General features: G+C 51.3%; 3 protein-coding genes across 4 annotated transcripts; 2 read left to right on the top strand and 1 right to left on the bottom strand.

Moving 5' to 3' along the window:
* Nucleotides 1–686: 686 nt before the first annotated feature.
* Nucleotides 687–4577, top strand: PINLYP (phospholipase A2 inhibitor and LY6/PLAUR domain containing). The gene is made up of 5 exons (XM_069458431.1): nt 687–756; nt 1852–1968; nt 3711–3863; nt 4093–4236; nt 4423–4577. Exons 1-5 carry the CDS (start codon nt 687–689, stop codon nt 4575–4577), a joined length of 639 nt encoding a protein of 212 aa, XP_069314532.1.
* Nucleotides 4578–10422: 5845 nt separating this feature from the next.
* IRGQ (immunity related GTPase Q) lies at nt 10423–16845 on the bottom strand. The gene is made up of 3 exons (XM_069456856.1): nt 16740–16845; nt 15929–16460; nt 10423–14233 (listed from the first exon to the last, which is right to left on the bottom strand). Exons 2-3 carry the CDS (start codon nt 16456–16458, stop codon nt 12895–12897), a joined length of 1869 nt encoding a protein of 622 aa, XP_069312957.1. The 5' UTR covers nt 16459–16460; nt 16740–16845; the 3' UTR covers nt 10423–12894.
* Nucleotides 16846–17064: 219 nt separating this feature from the next.
* ZNF576 (zinc finger protein 576) lies at nt 17065–21421 on the top strand. Of its 2 annotated transcripts, none has more exons than XM_069457565.1 (3): nt 17065–17491; nt 17842–17942; nt 19378–21421. In XM_069457565.1, exons 1-3 carry the CDS (start codon nt 17463–17465, stop codon nt 19803–19805), a joined length of 558 nt encoding a protein of 185 aa, XP_069313666.1. In that variant the 5' UTR covers nt 17065–17462; the 3' UTR covers nt 19806–21421. The 2 variants fall into 2 exon arrangements, with proteins under 2 accessions (XP_069313666.1, XP_069313667.1); XM_069457566.1 differs by having other exon boundaries at nt 19426–21421.
* Nucleotides 21422–22866: the final 1445 nt, after the last annotated feature.

Raw genomic sequence — 22866 nt, forward strand, 5'->3', positions numbered from 1 at the left:
TTCCCAATATATGACTTGTGGGCATCTGTCTCCTACCACGCCTGCCTCTGTCCTCTGACAGGCACTTGTCTGTTCAGTCCCCTCGAGACCACGGGTGCAACCTTGGGCAGGTCGGAGCTGGAGACAGCGCAAACACAGAAGGAGTGTGACCAAGCACGTGAAAGAGAAGGGGAGGGAGACGAGGCGCCCAGCCCCCGCAAGACAAGCCTGGACATGCTGGGTGCTCCCAGGTGGGGGCCCACCCACGCTGGGTGCCTCCTTGGGAAGAGAGAGAAGGAGCGGAGATCCCAGTCCCTGCAGCTGCTCTGCACCTGCAGAGAATCAAGTGACCCCATTCTGACCTTGGTCTCCCAGCAAACAACAACAAAAAGAAAAAGAAAAAGAAAAAATGGGTAGTGGAAAGGTGAGAAAGGTAGTGAGAAAATAGGGAAGTGACCTTTTGGGTCCTGATGGAGGAGAGGGCTGGAAGTCTAGACTCCTGGGTCCCCCGTGGAGGAGGGGGCTGGACACAAGATGCCTAGGTCCCTTTTGGATTCCGGTTCTGCCTCCCCAACCCACAGGCCACAGAGGACTGCCCTGGCTTCTGTCCTCAGCTATTTCTCACCTCAGGGTGAAGGTGGGTCCAGACCCGCCTCTCCTTGGCTTCATATAAGGGCTGGGGACCCGGGAGTGCAGGTTCACACACCATGAGTTCCTCTACAAGACCAAGGACCTTTCTGCTGGCTTTCATGATGCTCTGCACCCTCCTGGGTCTCGGTGAGTGACAAGGAGGTTCCTGGATTCCTTCCTGGGACCTCAAGAAGGGAAAGACTGGGAGAGGGCATTCAGCAAGGTCCTCAAGGGGGGAAAGGGAGGCATCCTGGCAATTCAGGTAAATGGAGGAGGCAGAAGGTAAAGGTAGAGAAGCCCTAGGGTTCCAAGGAAAGAAAAGCTCATGTGATTGAATCCCTGAGAGAGGGGGCTTTGTGGGCTCTGAATTCTCTGTCCCCTAGTCAGGGTCCCAAAATAAGACACTTGAATTCTAGGAAATCAGATGAAAGCACTACTAGAAAGAGAAATGTTTTTAAAAAATGGGGGGAAAAAATAAAAAATAAAAAATAAAAAATAAAAAATGACAAAAAAATAGCTGGTACGGCAAGACCAGCCTGGGCAACATAGTGGGACTCTGTCTCTAAATAATAATAATGATGATGAAAAAGGGGGGAGGTATTTTCTTTCTCCCTGAACTCTAAGGAGTTCACGCCCCAGTCCCCTCCTCTCTTGGACATGGGAGTCCAGGCAAGCCTCACTTTCCCTAGGACCCTGGTGTCTGGGCCCGTAGTTGCCTCCTCTCATAGGATCAGGAGTCTATGCCCTCAGTCCTCCTGATCCTCACCCTCCCTCCTAGACCTGGGATGCAGACCCCAGCCTCAGGTACCCCTGCCTGAGCTCCTACTGTCTACCAGACCTATGTGGTACCTGCAAGGAGGAGAGTCCCACACCCAAGAACCAGCTGGACCTGAAGTTTCACAAAAGTCCATGGAAACCTTCACCTTGACCCCTCCCTGCCTCTGAGCTTTTTCGGAGGACCCTGGCGTCCAAAGTCCCCAGCCTTGTAATTAGGTAAACAGGCTTCTTGGTGGAGTCACTTCCCCTCCCTGGAAGCAGCTTTGAGGGCATCGGCACCGCTTCCTTGTCAGGCTTTAGACAGTTCCCTGGGGAGTGGTCAATACTCCGCCTGTAAAACGCCAGGGAGACGCGGTCCTTTCCTCCCTCAGGACCCAAAAGTCCATCTCTCTGCCCCCATCTCCCTCTGGACTCCAAAGTCAAGACTACACGACCCATGACTAGAGCCCGTCCTCTACACTGCAGGGTCCCCACTAAGCTGTGAGGTGTGTAAGGGCTCCGGGCCCACGTGCAGCGGAAAACTGAAGACGTGCGACACTGGCAAGGACGCGTGCGTGGTCCTGGTGGGGGAGTCCAGCACAAGTACGGGGCGTGGCTGGGGGGCGGGCGTACCTTCAGGGTAGACGATCCCACCATGGGGAGGGGGGAGGTAGGCGGGATCATTACGGCTTTCAGGATGGGTGGGGCATGGGAAGAAAATCAGAGGAGGGCAAGAAAGAGGGAAAGACCATCCCGAGATGGAGGGAAGAGAACTAAATGGGGAGATAGAAACCATTGTCGGCTGGGCGCGGTGGCTCACGCCTGTAGTCCCAGCACTTTGGGAGGCTGAGGCGGAAGGATCGCTTGAGCGCAGGAATTTGAGGCTGCAGTGAGCTATGATCCCACCACTGCACTCCAGCCTGGGCAACAGGAGAGACTGTCTCAAAAACAAACCAACCAACCACACCAAAAAAAAAAAAAAAGAGGGAACATGGAGGAAGGGGTGAGACATAAGAGACTTTCTTAGGAAGGAGCAGGGTGAGAAAGGGCAGTGAGGGAACAGCGAAATAGAGGAAAAGAATCTACCAGGAAAGGGTGGGGGTACAGAAGGGAGAAGCTGGGCTGGAGCGTGGAAGGGGAAACATGATCAGAGAAGAGACCATTCCTGACAGGAGGAGGGATGATGTTGAGATGGTGGGAGAGATAGAAAAGGGACCACCCCGGACAGGACAGGGAAGACAGCCCAGAAGTATGGAGCACATCATCTTAAAGAGAAGTAGAGATGGGCCAGGGGGAGGCTGGTGAGTAAAAGAGAAGGGGTGGGGGGGAGGATGTGACTTAGATGAAAGAGGTCCAGCCAGGCCTGAGAAGGGATGGGGGCGAAATTTTGAAAGGGAGCAATGGAAGAAATCCAGCTGCAAGAGGAGAGATGATGGGGCTGGGGAGGGAATGAGGGCTGCGACAGATGAAGGGCAACTCTGAGTGCCAAAAGAAACCATCCGGACAGGAGGAAGTGTGAAAAGCAGGTGGGAGAGAAGATTACAGCACGTTGGCGGGTGAGGGAAGGACCCAAAAGGCTTGAAGAAACCTCTCCAATCTGAATGGAATAGCCTTGGGAAATAAAAAAAAAAGAAAAGAAAAAGAAACCTCTCCAGGCATATGGGGGGAAAACGGATCCTGGAGGAGGTGGGAGAGGAAGCTGGGAAGAAAACCACCCCTCAGCAGGGTAAAGAGAGGTCACCTTTTGAATTGGGTTGGGGGAGATCACCACGTGGTGGGGACCGCCTTAAACAAGACCCAGGAATGGCCAAGAGGGACAGCAAGAGATCATCGATGCGAGGTCTGGGGAGTGACACTGGAAGAATCGGAGAGAGAACAAGTGTTTTGAGGGCAGCATCCTGGGGTTTGTTGGAAGAGACTGTGGGGCAGGAGCAGGGAGGGCAAAGTTGTGAAGGCTGGAAGAGAACATGTCACACAGGCTTGGGGGTGGCCATGGGTGGCCTGAAAAAGACTTCTTCTTGCAGCACAGGGAGAGGATGGTTGTGGGGTGGGATGGGGGGGGAAGGGACCACATCAGGCAGGCACTGGGGGTTGGCAATGGGGAGCTACAGGGGACCACAAAAGCCAGACTAGGGGCTCTAGGAACGGGAGGGAGTGCTACCTAATAAACCACTCCAGACCACACAGCAGGGAGACTAGGAGGTGTAGCTTTGGGGGGTTGAAAGAGACCACCCCAGGAAGTTACAGGTTTGGGGAGGTGTAGGATTAGGAGAGACCTTGAGGCACTGGGTGGAGGCCAGGAAGTGGTCAGCCAGCTCCCCTTCCTCCTGCCCCCCACCCCACAGAGGGCCAACACTCGGTCAACACCTACAAGGCCTGTATGAAGTTCAGTGACTGCTACTCCGGTTTTGTGTCCACCACCATGAGCCCCAAGGACTACATGGTGTCCAATGCGCACTGCTGCCAGAGTGACGGCTGCAACCGTGGCTCCGTTCCTGGTAAGAGCCAGCTCAGCTGGACCCCAGGAGCCCGCGATGTGTGCTCTGGCTCGCCACTGACCAGCGAGCGCTGGGACATCGGGCAGGCACCTTGCTTGCTCTGAGCCTCGGCTTCCTTCCTTGTAAAATGCAGTGTCCATTAGCAACTCTGGTGTCCCCAGGGTTTTGGGAAGTTTGGGAGGAGGGTTTAAACGTCCCTATTCACCTTACACTTCCTCCTCACCCTCAGCTCCCCAGAACAATCGTACTGAGAACGGCCTGCTGTGCCCCGCCTGCATTGCACCCTTCCAGGAGACATGCCCAGGGACCCAGGCAGCCCGCTGTGTCGGCCGGGAAACCCGCTGCATCTACTTCGCTGGCAATGTGCAGGCTGGTGAGGGGTGCCTAGATCTCCGGAGGAGGGGGCAGGGACCCCAGAACTAAAGGCAAAAACTTCTAGGTTCCAGGGGAGGAAGGGGCTTTAGAGAAGCGGGTGAGGAGGTAGTTTGGGCCAGGATTCCCGGGTCATGAGGGAGAAGGGGCTGGAGTCCCTGGTTCCCATCTGAGATCTCCCTCCCAGGTATCTTCAACACCAAATTCGCCACTCGGGGCTGTGCTACAGAGAGTGCCTGCCACACCAAGGTTGGGGCGGAGGTGCCCTCAGCCTCCTATCTCTACTTCCTCCGCCGAGCAGACTGCCTACCAGCCCCCCAGCCCCCTGGCAGGGCTGAATGAAGAACTGAGGAATATATCTGTGGCCTGAAGTCCCTGTTTGTCCTTAGCCTGCGGCTCCCTGTGTGCCTATAGATTAAAGGAGTTAACAGAGCAAGCTTGAGTCCTTGTGATGTGATACATCTGGGGGAGGTGGGATGCAGACAGTAGGGATCTTAATCCTCTTTTACAATCCCCTCTTTTTGAAGAGGAGAGGGAAGACTCTTTTATTAAGGGGTTGCTCCTTGCCAGGTCCCTATGCTAAGTGTTTTTCATACTATTGCTCATTTCATGACCACGACAACTCTATGAAGTTTTATATTATTATCCCCACTTTACAGATGAACAAACTGAGGCACAGATTGTGGGTGTCACTTGCCTTGGCTTTGGATCAAACAGCTAGGAAATGTCAGAGCCCTGATTTGTTTTTTTTTTTTTTTGAGACAGAGTCTCGCTCTGTTGCCCGGGCTAGAGTGAGTGCCGTGGCGTCAGCCTAGCTCACAGCAACCTCAAACTCCTGGGCTTAAGCGATCCTACTGCCTCAGCCTCCCAAGTAGCTGGGACTACAGGCATGCGCCACCATGCCCGGCTAATTTTTAGTATATATATATTTTAGTTGTCCATATAATTTCTTTCTATTTTTAGTAGAGACGGGGGTCTCACTCTTGCTCAGGCTGGTCTTGAACTCCTGACCTCGAGCGATCCGCCCGCCTCGGCCTCCCAGAGTGCTAGGATTACAGGCGTGAGCCACCGCGCCCGGCCCAGAGCCCTGATTTGAACCTGAGTGTGATAGACTCCAGGTCTGATAACCTTTCCTGATTAACCTCTCCCTCTTTTTGCCCCATTTTTCATGTCTGCAAAATGTAGATATTAATAGTTATAACCTCAGAGGGTTGTTGTAAGGTCAAATGAAAGGCAATTTAAAAAGCACTTAGTGCACGCAGTGCCTGGCACATTTAAGACATTGCTGATTTTGGAGACAATATGTATGTCTGAGTAAATAGTAATCATTATAATAGCTTCCATTTACTGAGTGGCGATTAGTTGGCAGGTGCTAAAGGTTGACATCAATTGGGACAGACCAGATGATGCTATAGTAACAAACAAGTCTCTAATCTCAGTGGTTTGAAATAACAACGTCATAATAGTCAACTAACACTGCAATAGTGCTGTGTAAAACATCATTCCCAAACTGAAACTTATTAACAACCATTCTTCTTTCTAAGGGTTTGCGGGTTGGGCTCCAGTTTGGGAGGATTCAGGTCACCTCTTTGGGATTACACAATCTTCTGTGATTAGTGGCTCCCTGGAAAATGTTTTCATGGCAGATCACAGGAACACAAAAGCCAAGTGTATTTTTAAAAAGATTATTGGTTTTTATTTATTTGTTTGTTCTTTTGTCACCTTCTGCTAAGAAAAAAATATTTTAAATTGTGATGTTTTATTTGACACGTGTTATATTGTTTAATCTTCAAGTATTTGGGGATTTTTCAGCTACTTTTCTGTTGTTTATTTATACCTTAATTCCCTTGTGGTGTGAGAACAAACTTTCTATAATATCTATTCTTTTAAGTTTGTTAAGGTGTGTTTTACAGGCCCAGAATGTGGTGTATCTTGCTGAATGCGCCATGTGAGCTTGAGAAGAAAGTGTACTCTGCTGGTTTTGGATGAAGTATTCTATAATGTTAATTAGATTCATTTCATTGATGGCGCTCCTCATTTCAATTGAGTCTTTACTGATATTCTGCCTACTGGATTTGATAGAGTGGTGTTAAAGTCTCTAACCATATTATTGGATTCATCTACTTTTTTCTAGCAGTTCTATTAGTTCTTGCCTCACATACTTTAGTACTTTGTTGTTAAGTGCTTATATGTTAAGGATTATTATGTCTTCTTGGAGAATTAACTCCTTTTTTACCCAGCTTGAAAAACATAGTTTCTTTCTTTATTTTTTAGAGATAAATAGAGTCTCACTCTATATCGCAGGCTGGAGTGCAGTGGCTGGATCATAGCTCACTGCACCCTCGACCTCCCGGGCTCAAGTGATCCTCCTATCTCAGCCTGTCAAGTAGCTGGGACTACAGCATGCACCACCATGCCAGCTAATTTTTTTTTAATTTTTAGAGATGGAGTCTTGCTCTGCTGCCCAGGTGATTAAATGCTGCAACCCAGAAGTGATGTGGCCTCATGTAATTCTCCCACCTCAGCCTCCCAAGCCATTGTGCCCAGGGCCAAGTGCATTTAAGGCCCTTGCTGAGGCTAGGTCTGCTAACATTTTATTGATTAATCATATGGCCGAACCAACATCAATGGAGCAGGAAAATACAGTCCCCCTCCAGTGGGAGAGAGATGAGTAGATATTTGCTGCATGAGTGCCCATTCACAAAAGGTTAAACTTCATGTTTAGCACCATGCACAGGGCATTCTGCTCATTATAGTCATAAAGCAGCAGCCACCAACTCTACGGTGGCCAATTTCTGTGCCACAGGAAGGTCTCACATGGATGATTAAATGCTGCAACCCAGAAGTGACTTTACAAGTCATTGGATGGAGCTAGTCACATGGCCCCACCCAACCACTTGGGGGCCAGAAGTGCAGTTCTGCCCATGATCAGAGCCAGAAAGCTGGACATGCTTCATAAACAGCACACATCACCACCTCGGCCTCTTAGAGGCTGTTTCTCATTTTATCTTCACAACTCTAGCTGACAGGCTCTATTATTCTCATCTCTATTTTCAGGAGACAAATCTGAGGCTCAGAAGAAGGGCTGTTGCATTGAAGGCCACACAGCTAAAAAGTGACAGAGCTTAAGATTTTAATCAGTGTGATGTGGAGGGGGAGAAAGAGACCACATCACACAGAGAAAGAACAAGTCTGTATCAGTTTCTTTAGCTACATAACAAACCACTCCAAAATGTAGTGGTTCAGAACAATCACCTTTTATTTAGCTCATGATTCTATGGGTCAGCATCTTGGTTTGGGTTCAGCTGGGCTGTTCTGCTGCTCTCAGCTGGGTTCAGGTGCCAGTGAGCTAGGCAGCTATGTTTCAGAGAGTTGGCTGGCTGTGGGTTGGGGGTTCAGGGGGTCAAGGATGCTTGGGCCAGGGTTGGGGGTTCAGGGGGTCAAGGATGCTTGGGCCGTGTGTCTCTTTATCACCCAGGAGGTTAGCCTGGGCTTCTTTTTTTTTTTTTTTTTTTGAGACAGAGTCTCACTTTGTTGCCCAGGCTAGAGTGAGTGCCGTGGCGTCAGCCTAGCTCACAGCAACCTCAAACTCCTGGGCTCAAGCGATCCTCCTGCCTCAGCCTCCCGAGTAGCTGGGACTACAGGCATGCGCCACTATGCCCGGCTAATTTTTCTATATATATATTTTTAGTTGTCCATATAATTTTTTTTTTTCTATTTTTAGTAGAGACGGGGTCTCGCTCTTGCTCAGGCTGGTCTCAAACTCCTGACCTTGAGCGATCCACCCGCCTCGGCCTCCCAGAGTGCTAGGATTACAGGCGTGAGCCACCGCGCCCGGCCAGCCTGGGCTTCTTGATGTGGCAGTGATGGTAGGGGTCCCAAGGGCAACAAGAGAGGATGGCCCAATGCATGAGCACTTTTCAAGCCTCTGCTTGTATCATGGTTGCTGTTGTCCCAGGGACCAAACCAAATCACATGGCCAAGTCTAGAGTTAGTATGAGAGGGACAATCCAAGGGCATGGCTACAGAAAGGCTGAACAAATTGAGGGCATTCGTGGGCCAAGATGGTTCCAGAGCTAAGGTGCTTTACCATCACAAACTCCCGATGTCTAAACAGTCACTAAGTCCACCTGCACCCCTTCCAAAGTGGTAAAACTCAGATACAGATAGACACTTGATCCCAGCCCAAGGAATTTTTCCTGGACAGATTCCCCACTATCCTTCCCATTCCAGGACAAAGGAGTCTGGGCCTCCCACTTTCTCCTCCCTCAGACCCAGAAGTCCAGGGTTGCAGCTCGGTCAAAATCTCAAGCATCTTTTTTCCCCCCTTCAAACCCAAAAAGAACGGACACGCAATAGGATTTCCATTCATTTTTATTTTTTCCTCCAAAAAGCACCACAGGCCAACCACACCCTGGATGTTTTCTTCACGGTTCTCCACCACAATGGACACAAGTCCGTCCGCCATTATCCAGAATGTAGGAAAGTCAGCTATGGTGATGAGGTTGTCTCACTCACTGACCCAAGTTTTTTGTGCCTATTTGGCTTCTGGTGATGGCAACACCAACATTCACCATATATTTCCCAGAATTCCTGCCTTCAAGGGTCTTCCAGCCCTGTGGTGCTGTGTAGACACACCCCAATGGCAGCCAGTGATCTGTCCCCAAGGGAGTCAGTCTTTTCTGCTTGAATGCTCCCACAGACAGATATGCCTCACTAGCAACCCTACACCTTCACAAAGCCTAAAAGTCAATACCATAAAAAGTCGTGATTTAAAAGGCAACCACCCCAAAAAGTAGTTGTGACACTCAAGGGTGCCAATATACAATCATATAAGCACAACCAGCACTCCTCAACACAGACACACACAAACACAATTGTCTTGCTTTCTCAGATACGATCTCTGGCATGATTCTCCTGCTGACATAAGAGCAGAAGGAATTTAGAGCAGCGAAGCATAGAGATGCCAGACATGACTAAGTCAGAGATGTCTCAAAGTGGCAGAAAAAGGAATGGGGCACCATTGTGAAAAAAGGCATGGGAGTGGGACAGAAGGTGCCCAGAGTAGAGTCATCTTGGTGCTGCCTGGGGCTGAGTGTGTGGGCAGGGACAACGGGGTGCCAGGCTTCTCAGGAAAGGGTGCAGTACGTTGTGTGTGCAAGCATGCACGTATGTACATTCATACACTGAATTCTCACAATAACCCTGGGAGGTAGATGCCATTTGCTGCACATGTGGCCCTCCAGATCCCCAAGTGCTGAGATCTGAGCGACAAATCCCTTATTAAAATTTGGATTCAGTCAAAACGACACACTCAAGGATCCACAAGGCCACGTGTGGCCCTAGGGCCGCTGGTTCCCCACCCTATACTAACAGAGTTTCCTGTGATAATGGAAGTGTTCTATGCCTGTAGGGTCCACTATTGTAGCCATTAACCACATGTGGCTACTGAGCACTTGAAAGGTGGCTAGTGCAACTGAGAAACTGAATTTTCAACTTTATTTACTTTTAACTAATTAAGAAATGTATACTCATTCAGTTATTGGAAAACTGAATACAATTGGGACAATTGGGCATTTGAATCTACTTCTCTAAATATGGATTTTAGGAAATCTAAATGGAGGTTACACAATTGTACTTGAAAATTTATCATTTGAATTGAGATGTAATGTTTTTTTTTTTTTTTTTTTTTTTTTGAGACAGAGTCTCACTCTGTTGCCCAGGCTAGAGTGAGTGCCGTGGCGTCAGCCTAGCTCACAGCAACCTCAAACTCCTGAGCTCAAGCGATCCTCCTGTCTCAGCCTCCCGAGTAGCTGGGACTACAGGCATGCGCCACCATGCCCGGCTAATTTTTTCTATATATATTTTTTTAGCTGTCCATATAATTTCTTTCTATTTTTAGTAGAGGTGGGGTCTCGCTCTTGCTCAGGCTGGTCTCGAACTCCTGAGCTCAAACGATCCGCCCACCTCGGCCTCCCAGAGTGCTAGGATTACAGGCGTGAGCCACCACGCCCGGCCGAGATGTAATGTTTTTTAAGTATAAAATATACATCATGTTCTAAAGATGTAGCAGGAAAGGATATAAAGTAACGCATTAATTTAAAAAATATTGATCACATGTAAAAATGATAACATTTTGGATATATTAAGTAAAACATATTAAAGTGAGTTTAATTTGTTTAATTTAACTTTTATTTTTTTAATATGACTACTAGAAAATGTGAAATTATATCCATGGCTTGATTGTTTCCATGGGACGGCGCTGCTCTGCCACGCTTGACTGAGGGGCTTGAATGCTGGACTGAGGGGTAGACAACGGGGCGTACTGGGTATTACAGATGTGCCTGATACCATTCCCCTAAGGCTGAGTGGGCTGTGAGGACAGTTCCCTGGAGCCATTCAGTAGAGAGCCAAATGCTATCTCAACTTTGATGGGACAAACCGTGTCAGTGGTGGGAGCTCAAGCTAGACATGGGGGTACCATCGTCCCTCAAGTATCTGCCCCTCGGATCAGTTACCCTGGTCTTCAGCTGTCAAGGGACATAGGATCTCAGAAGAATTTATGGTTCTTGTCCAGCCCTTTCATTTCACAGACAGGAAAATAAGGCACTGATCCAAGTCACACAGAGTGGCAGCAGCAAAGCCATGCCTGCTTCCTAGGTTCCTTGACCTCAGACAGGGGCATTCTCTCCCATTAAATGCCTGTTTCTCCCCATCTCACTCCTTTTTCCGATCATGGCAAGAGGCCGACAATCTAAATTCCAGTCCGATTCTGCCACTGATCAACAAATTAAAATAATAAATATTTACTTAGCACCTATTATGTGTCAGGCACCTACTGTTCTAGGTGCTGGGAGTATACCAGAGAGGAAGACAGGCAAGGGGTCAATAACCAATAAATAGGTAAATAAATAAATAAGGTCATTTTTTATAACAATAATTGCTACAAGGAAAATCGACTGGCCAGATGAACAGTGGGGATGGGGATGTATGAGCTACTTCAGTTAGGGTGGTCAGGGAAGGCTCTCTGGGGGGATATTTGAGCTAAGATCTGATTGACAAGGAGCCAGTCCTGGGAGGTTCCAAGGGTAGAGCACTGTAGGAAAGAGAACAGCAAGTGCAAAGGTCCTGGGGCAGGACTCAAGGTGGCCCACTCAAGCAGGAGCAGGAAGACCCATCAGGCAGGTTGGGAATGGGAAGGGCAGGGAATGAGGCAGACACACAGGGACCAGATCCATAGGGCCTTGCTGTGTACTGTTAGGTCTCAAGCCTAACCTCTCTGGACTCAGCTTTCCCCACCTATTACAAAAGAAATTCTATTCCATGGCATCTAAGATCCTCCTTTTCTGTTTTTGACACTGAAGAATTCCATAACCTACAACTTTTTCCCTACCTGGAGCTGGCACCCTAGAACATTACAGGTACTGTGGTTTCTGCCTTTGCTTCACTTCTGGCACATTCCTATGGGCTGTAATGCCTGCCCAGCCATTCCGTGGGACCCTAGCTCACTGCAGCACCCACTGTGTACACTAGAAGGCAAAGCCTCTTGGGGACACCTGAGGTAGCCACACAGAAATGTTTGGACTAGTGCAGCAGTACGGCTGCTTTCCTAAAAAGGCAGGTGCACAAAACACCAAGGCCAGAATGGGTTATGGTTTAATGACATTAGAAACTAAGATTAAAAGATAGAAACACCCAAAGGAAAGAGGGACAGAGGAACATACTCCCCCAGAGACCCATGAATCACCCAGCACCTATAAAATGAAGGAGGTCATATCCTTTCCCAAACTCAGAGAGGCAGTTGTCAGGATCCAAATATAAGGTTTGTGGGAAATAATTTCTGAGATATGGTTTCCTGCCCTTCCACACCCAGAAAGCCTCAGTCCTGGTCCCTGGCAACCCCAGAGCCCACTATGCCCAGACCTCTTATTCCCTCTCATTTTTGTGGGACCCTCCTCCCCACAACCAGACCTCTGGAGAACAGTGGACACCCTTCTACCCCCCACGAGAAATCAAGAGGTCTCCAGCATTTCCCCACAAGCCCCTTGATGCCTCCTCCAGATGCAGACCTCCCGCCACCCAAGAGCTAGGAATCAAGGTCCACAGCCCTCTTGGGAGCCAGGAGTCTGAAATCCTGGAGACCCCTCAATAAAGATTCAAAAGCTGCTGCCCCTTAGAGACCTGGGAGGCTGTGTGCAGGCCTTCTCCCCCATACTGGAGTTCAAGTCCTAGTGATGGACCCCCCCCCCCATTAGGAAACAAGGCTTCTACCTTCTCTCTACTGGAGGAGTAGACATCCAATAACCTGTTTCTATTCTCTATGCGGCCAAGACATACCCACTTCTAGAGTTCAGGCCAACTCCCTTCAGGACACAAGAGACTGGATGTCATGTCCCCTGGTTCCCAGGGAAGTCAGGAGTCCTGTCCCCCAAACTCTATTCCCCTTCAGGAACCACGAATCCAGCTGATTAGAAGCCACACGTGCCAACAGAAGTCAGAGCTACATGCCCTTCAAGCACCCAGGATTCTGAGTAGCGGCTCCCCACTCTTATCTCAGGGGCCCAGACGTCCTCTGCCAGAGTCTGGACTCCCAACCCCCCTCTCCTCTCCCAATCCCCCTCTTCCCCGGACTTGGGGAAGCCCGACCCCATCCCACCTCTCACTGGGCAGGCTCAGGGGGTGCCAGCACAGCCTCAGCATCTGCCAGCATTTCCTCGAGCGCCTGCAAGAGGACACCGTGAGCGGCGCGGTAGCCCAGGCCACCTGTTGCGGCCGCGCCACCCGCAGGCCACAAGAAGGAGAGTGCGCCAAGGGCTGCACCCCCTGCAGTGCCCTCTCCAGCCCAGGCACCCAGCCTGGCTTCCACCTCCGTGCGTGTCACTGGGCCTGGGAAATGCGCACGCGCTGCCAGCTCCCCAGGAGCCAGGCCTAGGGCACGCTCACGCCGTACCAGCGCCCCGGGTTCCAGCCCCATTGCCCGCCGCCACTCTGCCAGCTGACCCCGCAGAAGGGCCACGTCGCATGCCCAGCCCAGCCCTGGAACTGGTGCCGCTGCTGCAGCCAAGCTAGCCAGCAGAGCCGGCCTCCACGCGCCGGCCCGGAGCGCCGCAGCCTTCCTTCTGGCAGCACTGATAGACGCCGGTGGCAGCGCCAGCAACAGCGCCCCCGCCTGGGCTGCGGGGAGCGCTCGCTGCAGCCATTCGCACAGCCCCGGGAGTCCGCTTGCACGCAGAGGGAACACCGGTGGCGGCGACTCCTCTAGCACCTCCCAGGTCTCATCCTCCGGGCTCAACGCTGCTGCGGGATCTGAGTCCCCACTTCCTGACTTCTTTGAGCCAACGACAATCTGCTGCACACTCCCGCTGACAGCTTTCTCAGAGCCTTCGCCAGTGCCTGCTTTCTGCAATCCAGTGCCACGCTTCTCCCTTCCCGCACTGGGTGCACTTTCCGACCCACCTCTGCCTGCGTGCTCTGAGCTCTTGCTGCTGGGCTTCTGCACTGCGTCCTCTTCTTCCAGAGGCTCTGGATCCTCGCCCTCGCCGTCTGTTCTCACGCAGACAAGTGGCGCATCTGGTGGCACCAAGGCCCGGACCTGGGCCCAATCCTTCTCGGTGGGGGCTCCAGGGGTGACGAGGATGAGAGCGTCGTAGTGCATCGGGAGAGAGGCGACAGTGGTAGTGCCCGCAGGGCCCAGAGGCACAGTCCAGAGCACCACATTGGGGCGCTCTGGGGCTGGGAAGGGAGTGGGCTTCGTGGGCACAGAAGCAGGCACAGCACCTGGGTCGCCAGGATCCAATCCGAGCAGCACGTTCAGGACAAGGCCCATGTCAGCAGTGCCGGCCACAGCCAGATCCAGGCGCGCGCTGCCCAGGCGCTCCAAGCCTGCACGCACCCACGACAGCGCCGCCTCCAGGCCACCAGTTTCAAAGGCCTCTCGTACAGCTTCCAGTTCTGCTGCACCTAGGACCTCAAAACCGTCCTGGGCCGGTGGCAGGAACCTGTGGGGTCAGGGAGGGATGGGGTCAAGGGCGGAACTTTCGGGATAATCCGGGAGTGAGGCAGGAACAGGAAAGGGCGGGTGCCATACTGAGGGATGATAGTTAGAAAGCAGGTGGGGCGGAGCTATGAAGATAACGGAAGGCTTAAAGCACGGAAGTGGCTGGGTGGGTGGACTTGAGGTCAGGTTTCCAACAGAGCCAAAAATGGGGACCAGGGTAAGACTTCCTAGGAATACAGTCTTTTGAGACCAAGGCTTTTCCAAGGGTCTGCCAGATTAAGAAAAGGCCATGCTGGCAGGACAAAGGTCACAGATGGGCCTTAGAGTAAAGACAGAATAGCGTCACTATTGCTATTGCAGAAAGTTGAAAGTTGGCCGGCAGTGGTGGCTCACACCTGTAATCCTAGCACTTTGGGAGGGTAGCTCACGCCTGTAATCCTAGCACTTTGGGAGGGTGGCTCACGCCTGTAATCCTAGCACTCTGAGGCCGAAGCGGGAGGATCGCTCAAGGTCAGGAGTTCAAGACCCGCCTGAGCAAGATTGAGACCCCGTCTCTACTAAAAATAGAATGAAATTAGCTGGACAACTAAAAACATATATAGAAAAAGTTAGCTGGGCATGGTGGCACATGCCTATAGTCCCAGCTACTCGGGAGGCTGAGGCAGAAGGATCGCTTGAGCCCAGGAGTTTGAGGTTGCTGTGAGCTAGGCTGACGCCACAGCACTCTAGCCAAGGCAATAGAGCAAGACTCTGTCTCAAAAAAAAAAAAAAAAACAACACAAAAACACAAGTCGAAGTTGAAAATGGGCAAGGTCTCCAAGGGTCCTCTTTCTTGAGGCTGGGCTTAAGGAGGGCAGATGAGGCGAGAAGCCTCATCTACTAGTTCTTACCAAGGAGACGTGGCTAAGGTGAGGCTAAGGGAAAAATGTGAGCATTGGACCTAGACAAGAGGGTACCCCAATTTGAGCCTCACTTTGACGTCTATAAAATGAGGTGGCTGGCAGTTTGGAGAGAAAACTCAGGAGGCAGCCAGCAAGTGGGCACAGAAAAGCGAGGGAACTGGAGAAAAGGAAGTGGGGGAAAACATTCAGAAAAATAAAACTCATTGAGGGTGTGGCTTTAGGGCAACTGGGGTCGCTAGAGAAACAAGCTGATGGTAGGGAAGACCAAAGGGCTCAAGAATTCGAGTCTTCAAAGACTATAATTTCATACTTTCAGAGATTATTTCTGTAATTCGTTACTAGAGTTTCTAGAGTTTCTCTGAACGTGTGAAAAAAAAAAATAAGAATTCGAGACTTCAGGTTAAATCGAAATAGAGAGGAACACAAACTTGTGTCACAAGAGGGAGCAGCCCTCCTTCAAAATTTTGTCTGGGGGCAGTATTGGGAGACCGATCCAGGCCTCTCCTAGAATTCTTGCTTAAGAGCAGGGTGACTTCAGAGCTCCCACTAGAGGTGGGGCACTGATAACAGGTTGGGACCTCCACTTGACACGTGGGGTAGAGTTTCCCTGCCCTCAGAATCTGTGCGGAGGGGCAGGCCCGAACCACCAAGCAGGGCCTCCGCGATGTCAAGTTAAGCCTCGCCCCAAGCTCACTGGGGGTGTGGCCTCCTGGACCTCAAAGAGCATCTCAGGGGGATGGAGTCTAGACTAAAGGACCAAACTTCCCCAGCCCAACCAGAAACCCCGAGCTCACCTCTGCAGTGCCTCCGCCTGGCTCTGCAGCGCCACCCGCAGGCGCTCTAGCTCCTCGCAGCCTTCGCTGCTGCCGTAGTCTGCCCGCAGCACGAAGAGAGCAGCGGCTCCTAACCCGGCTCTATCCAGCAGAGCTGCTGTCTGATCCCGGGCCTGGGCGTCATTTTGTGAATCCCCAGGACGGAGGTTCCGCACAGCCAGGAGCGGGGTCCCTCGGGCCAGGGCAGCCCGCGCTGCCTCTCCCAACGCTGGGGCCAAGGGCTCCCCGTTCCCTTCGGGTCCAGGTAGCACCAGTACCAACACGTTGGCCTCCGCCGCCCAGGGCCCTGGCTCGGCGGGTGGGCAGCTCAGCTCGCCCAGAAAGAGGCCTGGGCCAGCGGCTCTCAGGCTGGGGACCCTAGAGTCTTGCCGTCCCTCGGGGGCCTCTAACGTCTCGACATCCTTGTCGCACAGCGCTGAGATCAGCGCAGACTTCCCCGTGCCCGGAGGCCCCAGGAACAAGGCGGTCACGTCACCCTGTGGCGGAGGCATAGCTGGAAAGCAAGAGGGTGGAGAAGATCCGGGTCAGGGAGCACCCAGGCCTTTTGTTTCCTAGCCGCCCCACTCTACACCGAGGCTTTAGTTCTACACCCTGCCCCCTTCTTTTATTCTCGGGCGCCACTCCAGGATCTAGAAATCCAGTGCCCAGGCCCGACTCCCCAGGGACCCAGGCGTTCTTTCCGGCCCCTTTCTGGATGCACGCGTTCCCTTTCTGCTTCAAAGACTCAGAAATCTCGCCTCCAACCCATCATCCCTCCCCGCTTCCAACTCACCAACCGAGCAAAGAGCCGACAGAGCCGGGAGAGTAGTTGGTGGCGGCCGGGATGCCACCGAGAAGCCCCGCCCCTGGGATCCGGCGGACGGAGGCCGAAGAGGCAAGACGGCAGAGATTTAGGGATGAGGAGAAGCGTGCTGGCGGCTATAACCTGATGTCACTCCCTCTACAAGGGGGTGTGTCTTGGAAGCTTCGCAGCGCCTGCGCAGAACGGCCGAAGTGCGCACGCGCCCAACTTCGGCTGTCGCAGAGCCTCTAACAATGAGGGAGTCACAGCGCCTGCGCGCTTACCCATACTTGCGCAATGAGCTTAGGTTTGTACGGCACGGGTCGGTGGCGATGTCATCATAACGCACCCTAGTGCAGAGAAGGACCCTCCCCCCCCCCGTTATTTTGAGGACCAGATTAGCACGACTCTACTACTGCCGATGGCAGTCCGGGCTCTCACCTTAAAGAGGCTCATCAAGCGAAAGGGCGCGGAAACCACGGGGACCCTGAGACTCGGTGGGCCCTCCCCTACGTTCCTGTGCGTGGCGGCGCTGTGGCGCGCGACTGACAGGCGCAGCGAAAGGCAGCCCTCTGCTGTACGGAGAAAAGCGGAGGCCTGGGCAACCGGCCCGAGCAGCAGGAACCCAAAGGCAGTGCTTAACACAGCTGCTGAAAGCGTGCGTGGGAGGCGGGGGCTCTGGGTAGAACAAAAGTCACAGGATGTCACAGAAGCATGTCTCCCGGGAAGAAGCGAGCTAAAAGGTGGGTACCATTACCTGCCCCAAGACACTTGGGATGAAGCTGGTGTCAAAGATCAAGACTCCCACGCTGAATTCAGGGAGGTAGTTTGATGCAGGGGCTCATAGGTAACACGGGCGATGAGGTTCTAGGGAAGTCACAATCTGGGGAGACCAAGCATTTGGGAGGTTTGAAGTTTCTCTAGTGAGAGCTCCATCAGATAGAGTTCAAGGAGGTGGTATGTCGTAGTGAGTCAAAGGCTAGCAATGGCAGCCTCTGTCGACATCAGACATCAAAGGTCATAGAATTAGCATGCCGTTTAAGGCTTCTGACAGATGAGTGGCTTCACTCATGCATGCTCCTCTCTTGACCAGAGGGGTCCCAGTCACCATGGAGGACCCACACCCTGAAGAGCCCATGGAGCAGCAGGATTCACCCAATGACAGGAGCCCCCGAAGTCCAGGAGACAGCATCTGTGAGTACAGACAGCTGGCTGGCTAGGGAGGGCGGGGTGCAGGAGCTGATGCTGAAAAAGTCTATAGCATTTCAATGTCCAAGGCGCTGCAGGGCCTTGCCTGTTGGGAAGGGACTATAAAGGCCCCGAGCTTCCCTACCTTTCCACACTCTTATTACGCTCAGATGTACTCACCCTGCTCTGGCCACCTAAGCAGGGATGGGTGCAGTTCAGAGGGATAGGGTGGCTTCTGGGAGAGGATTGGGTTGGAGCTGTGACTGGGAAAGTCGGCAGTTTGACATATAATAGAAACAGCTCCTACTGTTTATTATGTGGCGGGTGCATTCATATTATGAATGAGTTTAACATTGTCTCATTCAGTCCTTCTAATAATTAACCCTATGAAATTGGTATTATCACTTAAGATGAGGGAACTGAGGCAGAGGGAAGTTAAGTATGTGTAACAAGAGATGGTGTCAATGCCTCTAGTCAGAGACCCCCAAGAACACACCTGTAGTTGAACAAGTTGGGCTTATTGCTTATTGCAATGAAGAACACACCATGGGGGAACTGTGGGGTGTCTCAGTAAGAGTGTTAAAAGTGACTTAATAGGATTGGGGCTTGTGTTAGGCAATGTGGGGGAGAGTTCAAAGAAGGGCTTGGCTCTGGATTGGATGCTGCCAGAAAGCAGGGGCGATTCCATGATTGGCTATCTTAATAAACCGTATCCAGGAGGAGGGAGGAGAAAAGTGAGGCTAACGCTGTGGTTGATTAATCAGCAGCAGTTGGGTCACATTAGCCAGGGTGTTTGGTCATTTTTTAGGCTTGGACAACTGTCATGACAGTTTTTTCTATGTTCAGGCATTATTATGGTATAGTCTTGTTTTCTTGATTAGTCACAGCATGGCCTTGTCTGTCGTTAACATTCTGTCAAATTGTTTATGTTCAACATAAACACGGAGAACACCAAGGCCTAGCTGTGAGTGCCAGGCCAGACCCCGGATGTCAGGCTGCTTTTCTCTGTCTCAGTAGTAATAACTGAAAACCACTGGATAGTACTGTTTAAGCACTTATACAAATTAACTTATTACCCCATTTTCCAGATGAGGAAACTGTTGTAATTGTCTAGGAAGTGGTGGAGCCGGGATTCAATCCCAGGCAGCCTGGCTTCAAAGGCTGTGCTCTAATCACCATACCACTCTGTTGGACAGGCAGATGCTCTCGTGTCCAATCCTGGCTCTACCATTTCATTTCCTAGCCTCATTCCTAACCTCTTTAAGCCTCAGTCTGCTCATCCGTATAGTAAGTCCAATGACAGTTCTGTACTGTTGTCCAGCATTAGCATAGAGCCTAGCACATAGCACACTCAATGTTAATCGCTGGCATGATTCTGGGGCTCGGGAGAGGTACTAGAGACTCCTGCTGGCCTCCCTCGACCTCTCCCCACATCCCTCAGGCCACCTGGGGGCCCTGCAGTGCACCCGCTGCCTCATCACCTTCGCAGATTCCAAGTTCCAGGAGCGTCACATGAAGCGGGAGCACCCAGCGGACTTCGTGGCCCAGAAGCTGCAGGGGGCCCTCTTCATCTGCTTCACCTGTGCCCGCTCCTTCCCCTCCTCCAAGGCCCTGATCGCCCACCAGCGCGGCCACGGTCCAGCCACGAGGCCCTCCCCGCCGGCTGCACCCACCACTGCCCAGCCCACCTTCCCTTGTCCTGACTGTGGCAAGACATTTGGGCAGGCTGCTTCTCTGAGGCGGCACCGCCAGGTGCACGAGGCCCGCGCCCGTCCTGGTACCTTTGCCTGCACCGAGTGTGGTCAGGACTTTGCCCAGGAAGCAGGGCTGCATCAACACTACATTCGGCATGCCCGGGGGGAGCTCTGAGTGCAGCGTGAGCCCTCTCCACTGTGATAAGGGACTCTGTGGCTGGTAGGACCCACCATGATATGGCACACAGGAACTGTGGGGGCCTTGGAGGGATTTTTTTTCCCTCCTTGGGAAAGCAGAGAGCTCTCTGATTAATAGGACCCAAAACATTCTCATTTAGAGCTTCAGTCTTTGGAGGACACAGGGTCTTTAGGGAAACTGAAATCTTTTGTTTCAAAAACAACGGGCAAGAAAGAGAGCGAGAGGGAAAAATGATTCGTATCTCCCTCATTCCCAATTAAATGACTAGCTGCAGATTGTGTAATCACATTTAATGCTTCCCAGATGGATGTCATGGGGTACAGGAGCAAACTGCCCTGGATCTGTGCCTGAAGCGGGGGCAGGGAAGGCAAGGTGTTGCTGGCCTGTAATGTCTCCTGGGAGTTCCAGACACTGACCAACTTGGGCCTTTGGGGGTGGAGTAGCAAGTCGGAAGCTGGACCCTAAATCAAGTGGGGGTTGTAATTTGAGTCCTTATCTTCTTCCCACCCCCTGTCAGCCTTCCCCACTCAAAGAGGGGCTGTGGCATTGGATGGCACTAGCCTCTCAGATAAGTTATGCCCCATTTAAATAATTCTGTGTATCATTCTAAGTCATGGAATATTTTTTATACATGTAGGTGAGATGACATGAATAAACTAACAGAAATAGTACCTAAAATCAGAAACATCCATATTAAAATATCTAAGCAGGAAGCTCTGGCTTTTGAGTGGGACTTTCCAGAGAACATAAGGGTGTGGGAGGGGGGGCAGCTCAGGACAGAGTTGGCCTAGCCTTGTGGGGAAACTGGTTTGGAATCAAACAGAGATACCTTCTGTTTCGTGTTCTATTTGGCCAACACTGGGAGATTTTTTCTGTTAAGATCCTATTTTCAGCTCTCTTGAAAGGCCCAACCCAGGCTTACATTGTCAGCAGGAGCAGGGCAAAAGCTACAGCAAGCTGGAGCTGAGCAGTGAGTGTCACCCTCAGACTGGAGATGAGTCCCACCAGGCCAGTTTTACTCCCTTCCGTTACCTGCCCTGCTCCTAGAGTCAGTGGCTGATGCCCCACATACAATACTCACACTGAGTTGAGGGATGTTCTTAAAGCCCACAGCTGGGGTGGAAGTGGTAGAGACTGACAGCTGTCTCCCAATTTTTAGCTAGGCACGTGGTAGCTAAAAGACTACATCTCCCAGATTCCCTTGCAGCTAGATGTGGCTGGAGTTCTGGCTAAATTCCTGGGTAGGCTCCTCGAGCTTGGGAAAGGGACATGCCTTTCCTCTACCTTTCTAACTGGAATATGGATGTGGTATCCAGCCTTCTTGGACCATGAGGACAAGAGCAACACGTGGCATGGCAGAGCAACAAGATAGCAGGAGCCTGGGTCTCTGGTCAACTTCATGAAGCAGAGCCACCATACCAGCCTACTTCCATACTGCTATGTAAGAAAAAAATAAATCTCTGTCTTATTCAAGCCACCATTATTTTTGGTCTCTGTCACATGCAGCAGAATTTACAGCCTAAGGCAGAGTTCTGCAAATTATGGCCAAAATCTAGCCTGGTGCCTGGTTTTGCAAATAAAGTTTTATTGGAACACAGAAATGCTCATTCACTTTCGTATTGTCTATGGCTGCTTTCACATATAACAGCAGATTTGAGTAGTTGCAACAGAGCTCTTATGGCCCACAAAGACTAAAACTGTTACCGTCTAGCCCTTTACAGTAAAAGTTTGCTGACCTCTTGTCTAATTGATAGACATACTACTCAGAGTCTGGAAGCAGGGATCCCACCCTGGAAATATTACCTTTGCCAGGGTGTGTGTGCGTGTGTGTCTGTCTGTGTGCAGGATTTGGGGCAGGGCTAGCTTGGATCTCTTTGCTGGGGTGATGTATGGGGAAACTGTGTAGTCAGTTGGCCATCACTTTTTTCCAAGATACCAACTTCACCAAAGCCAAGTATTTCCTCTGGCTCCTGGTGAAAGCCCTGAAGTTTCTGACCAGATGTTTCCCTACCACCCCCCATGGTGGCTTCCCTAATCCCAAATCTAATCCCACATGTTCTCCTAAGATAGTTGGCAGCCTGCCTAAGCACACCCCAGGCTTCCAGTTCTCTCTATAGTCCCCCGATGTCATAGATTCCCAAGACTTTAAATAGCATCCCTGGTAACTTCCAAATCTCTACCTCCAGCCCAAACCCCAGATGAGATACAGCCCCATGGATGTCAAACGGAAATCTCAAAATGGGTCAGTGTGACTCCTGCAGCCCCGATCTGCACAACTGCCATCATATTACTAACCTGTATACTCTGAGTCTGACTGCTTGTCACCCCAGCTATAGCCCTGGTCTCCTAACTGCCGTTGCTCCCACTACTGCCCCCTCCAGCCTCTCTACCACAGACCCCACGTGTATATAGATCAGCTCACATCACTCATTTAAAACCCTCCAATGACATCCCATAAATAACATCCAAAGACCTTATTCAGGCCCGCAAAACCCACCAATGACTGGGCCCCAGCCCACTAAGCAATCTCAACCCCTTCCTTGCTCTACCTTCTTCACTATACTCCAGCCACACATGCCAGGCTTGCTTCTGCCTCAGGGCCTTTGCACTTCCCGTTCCCTCTGCAGTGCCCTTACCCCAGACCTTGCAAGTCTGCCTCATTATTATTCAGGTCTCCACATGTGCCACCTCCTAAGAGAAGTCTCCACACTGCTTGGCTAAAGGAGCTCTGCCAACCCTTGTTCTGATTTATTTTCTTTCTGCCACTCTTCAGCACCTGGAATTATCACACTTTCATTGATGTGGTTATTTTTGTGTCCTTACATGGAATCCAAGCTCCTGAGGGCAAAGTATCGTGTCTCCCTCAGTGCTTCATCCGCAGTACCTACAACAGCGCTTAGCAGGAGGCTCAAAAAATACTTGTTGACCGTGCCTGTCGGTTTACCTAGTGTTTCTCAGCCTCAAGCTGAAGACTTCATATTTAGGTTCCCAACATATGACTGCTGGGAGGACACATTCAAACCACAGCACATGGATA

The sequence above is a fragment of the Eulemur rufifrons genome, chromosome 24, assembly GCF_041146395.1.
Source record: "Eulemur rufifrons isolate Redbay chromosome 24, OSU_ERuf_1, whole genome shotgun sequence".
NCBI lineage: Eukaryota > Metazoa > Chordata > Mammalia > Primates > Lemuridae > Eulemur > Eulemur rufifrons.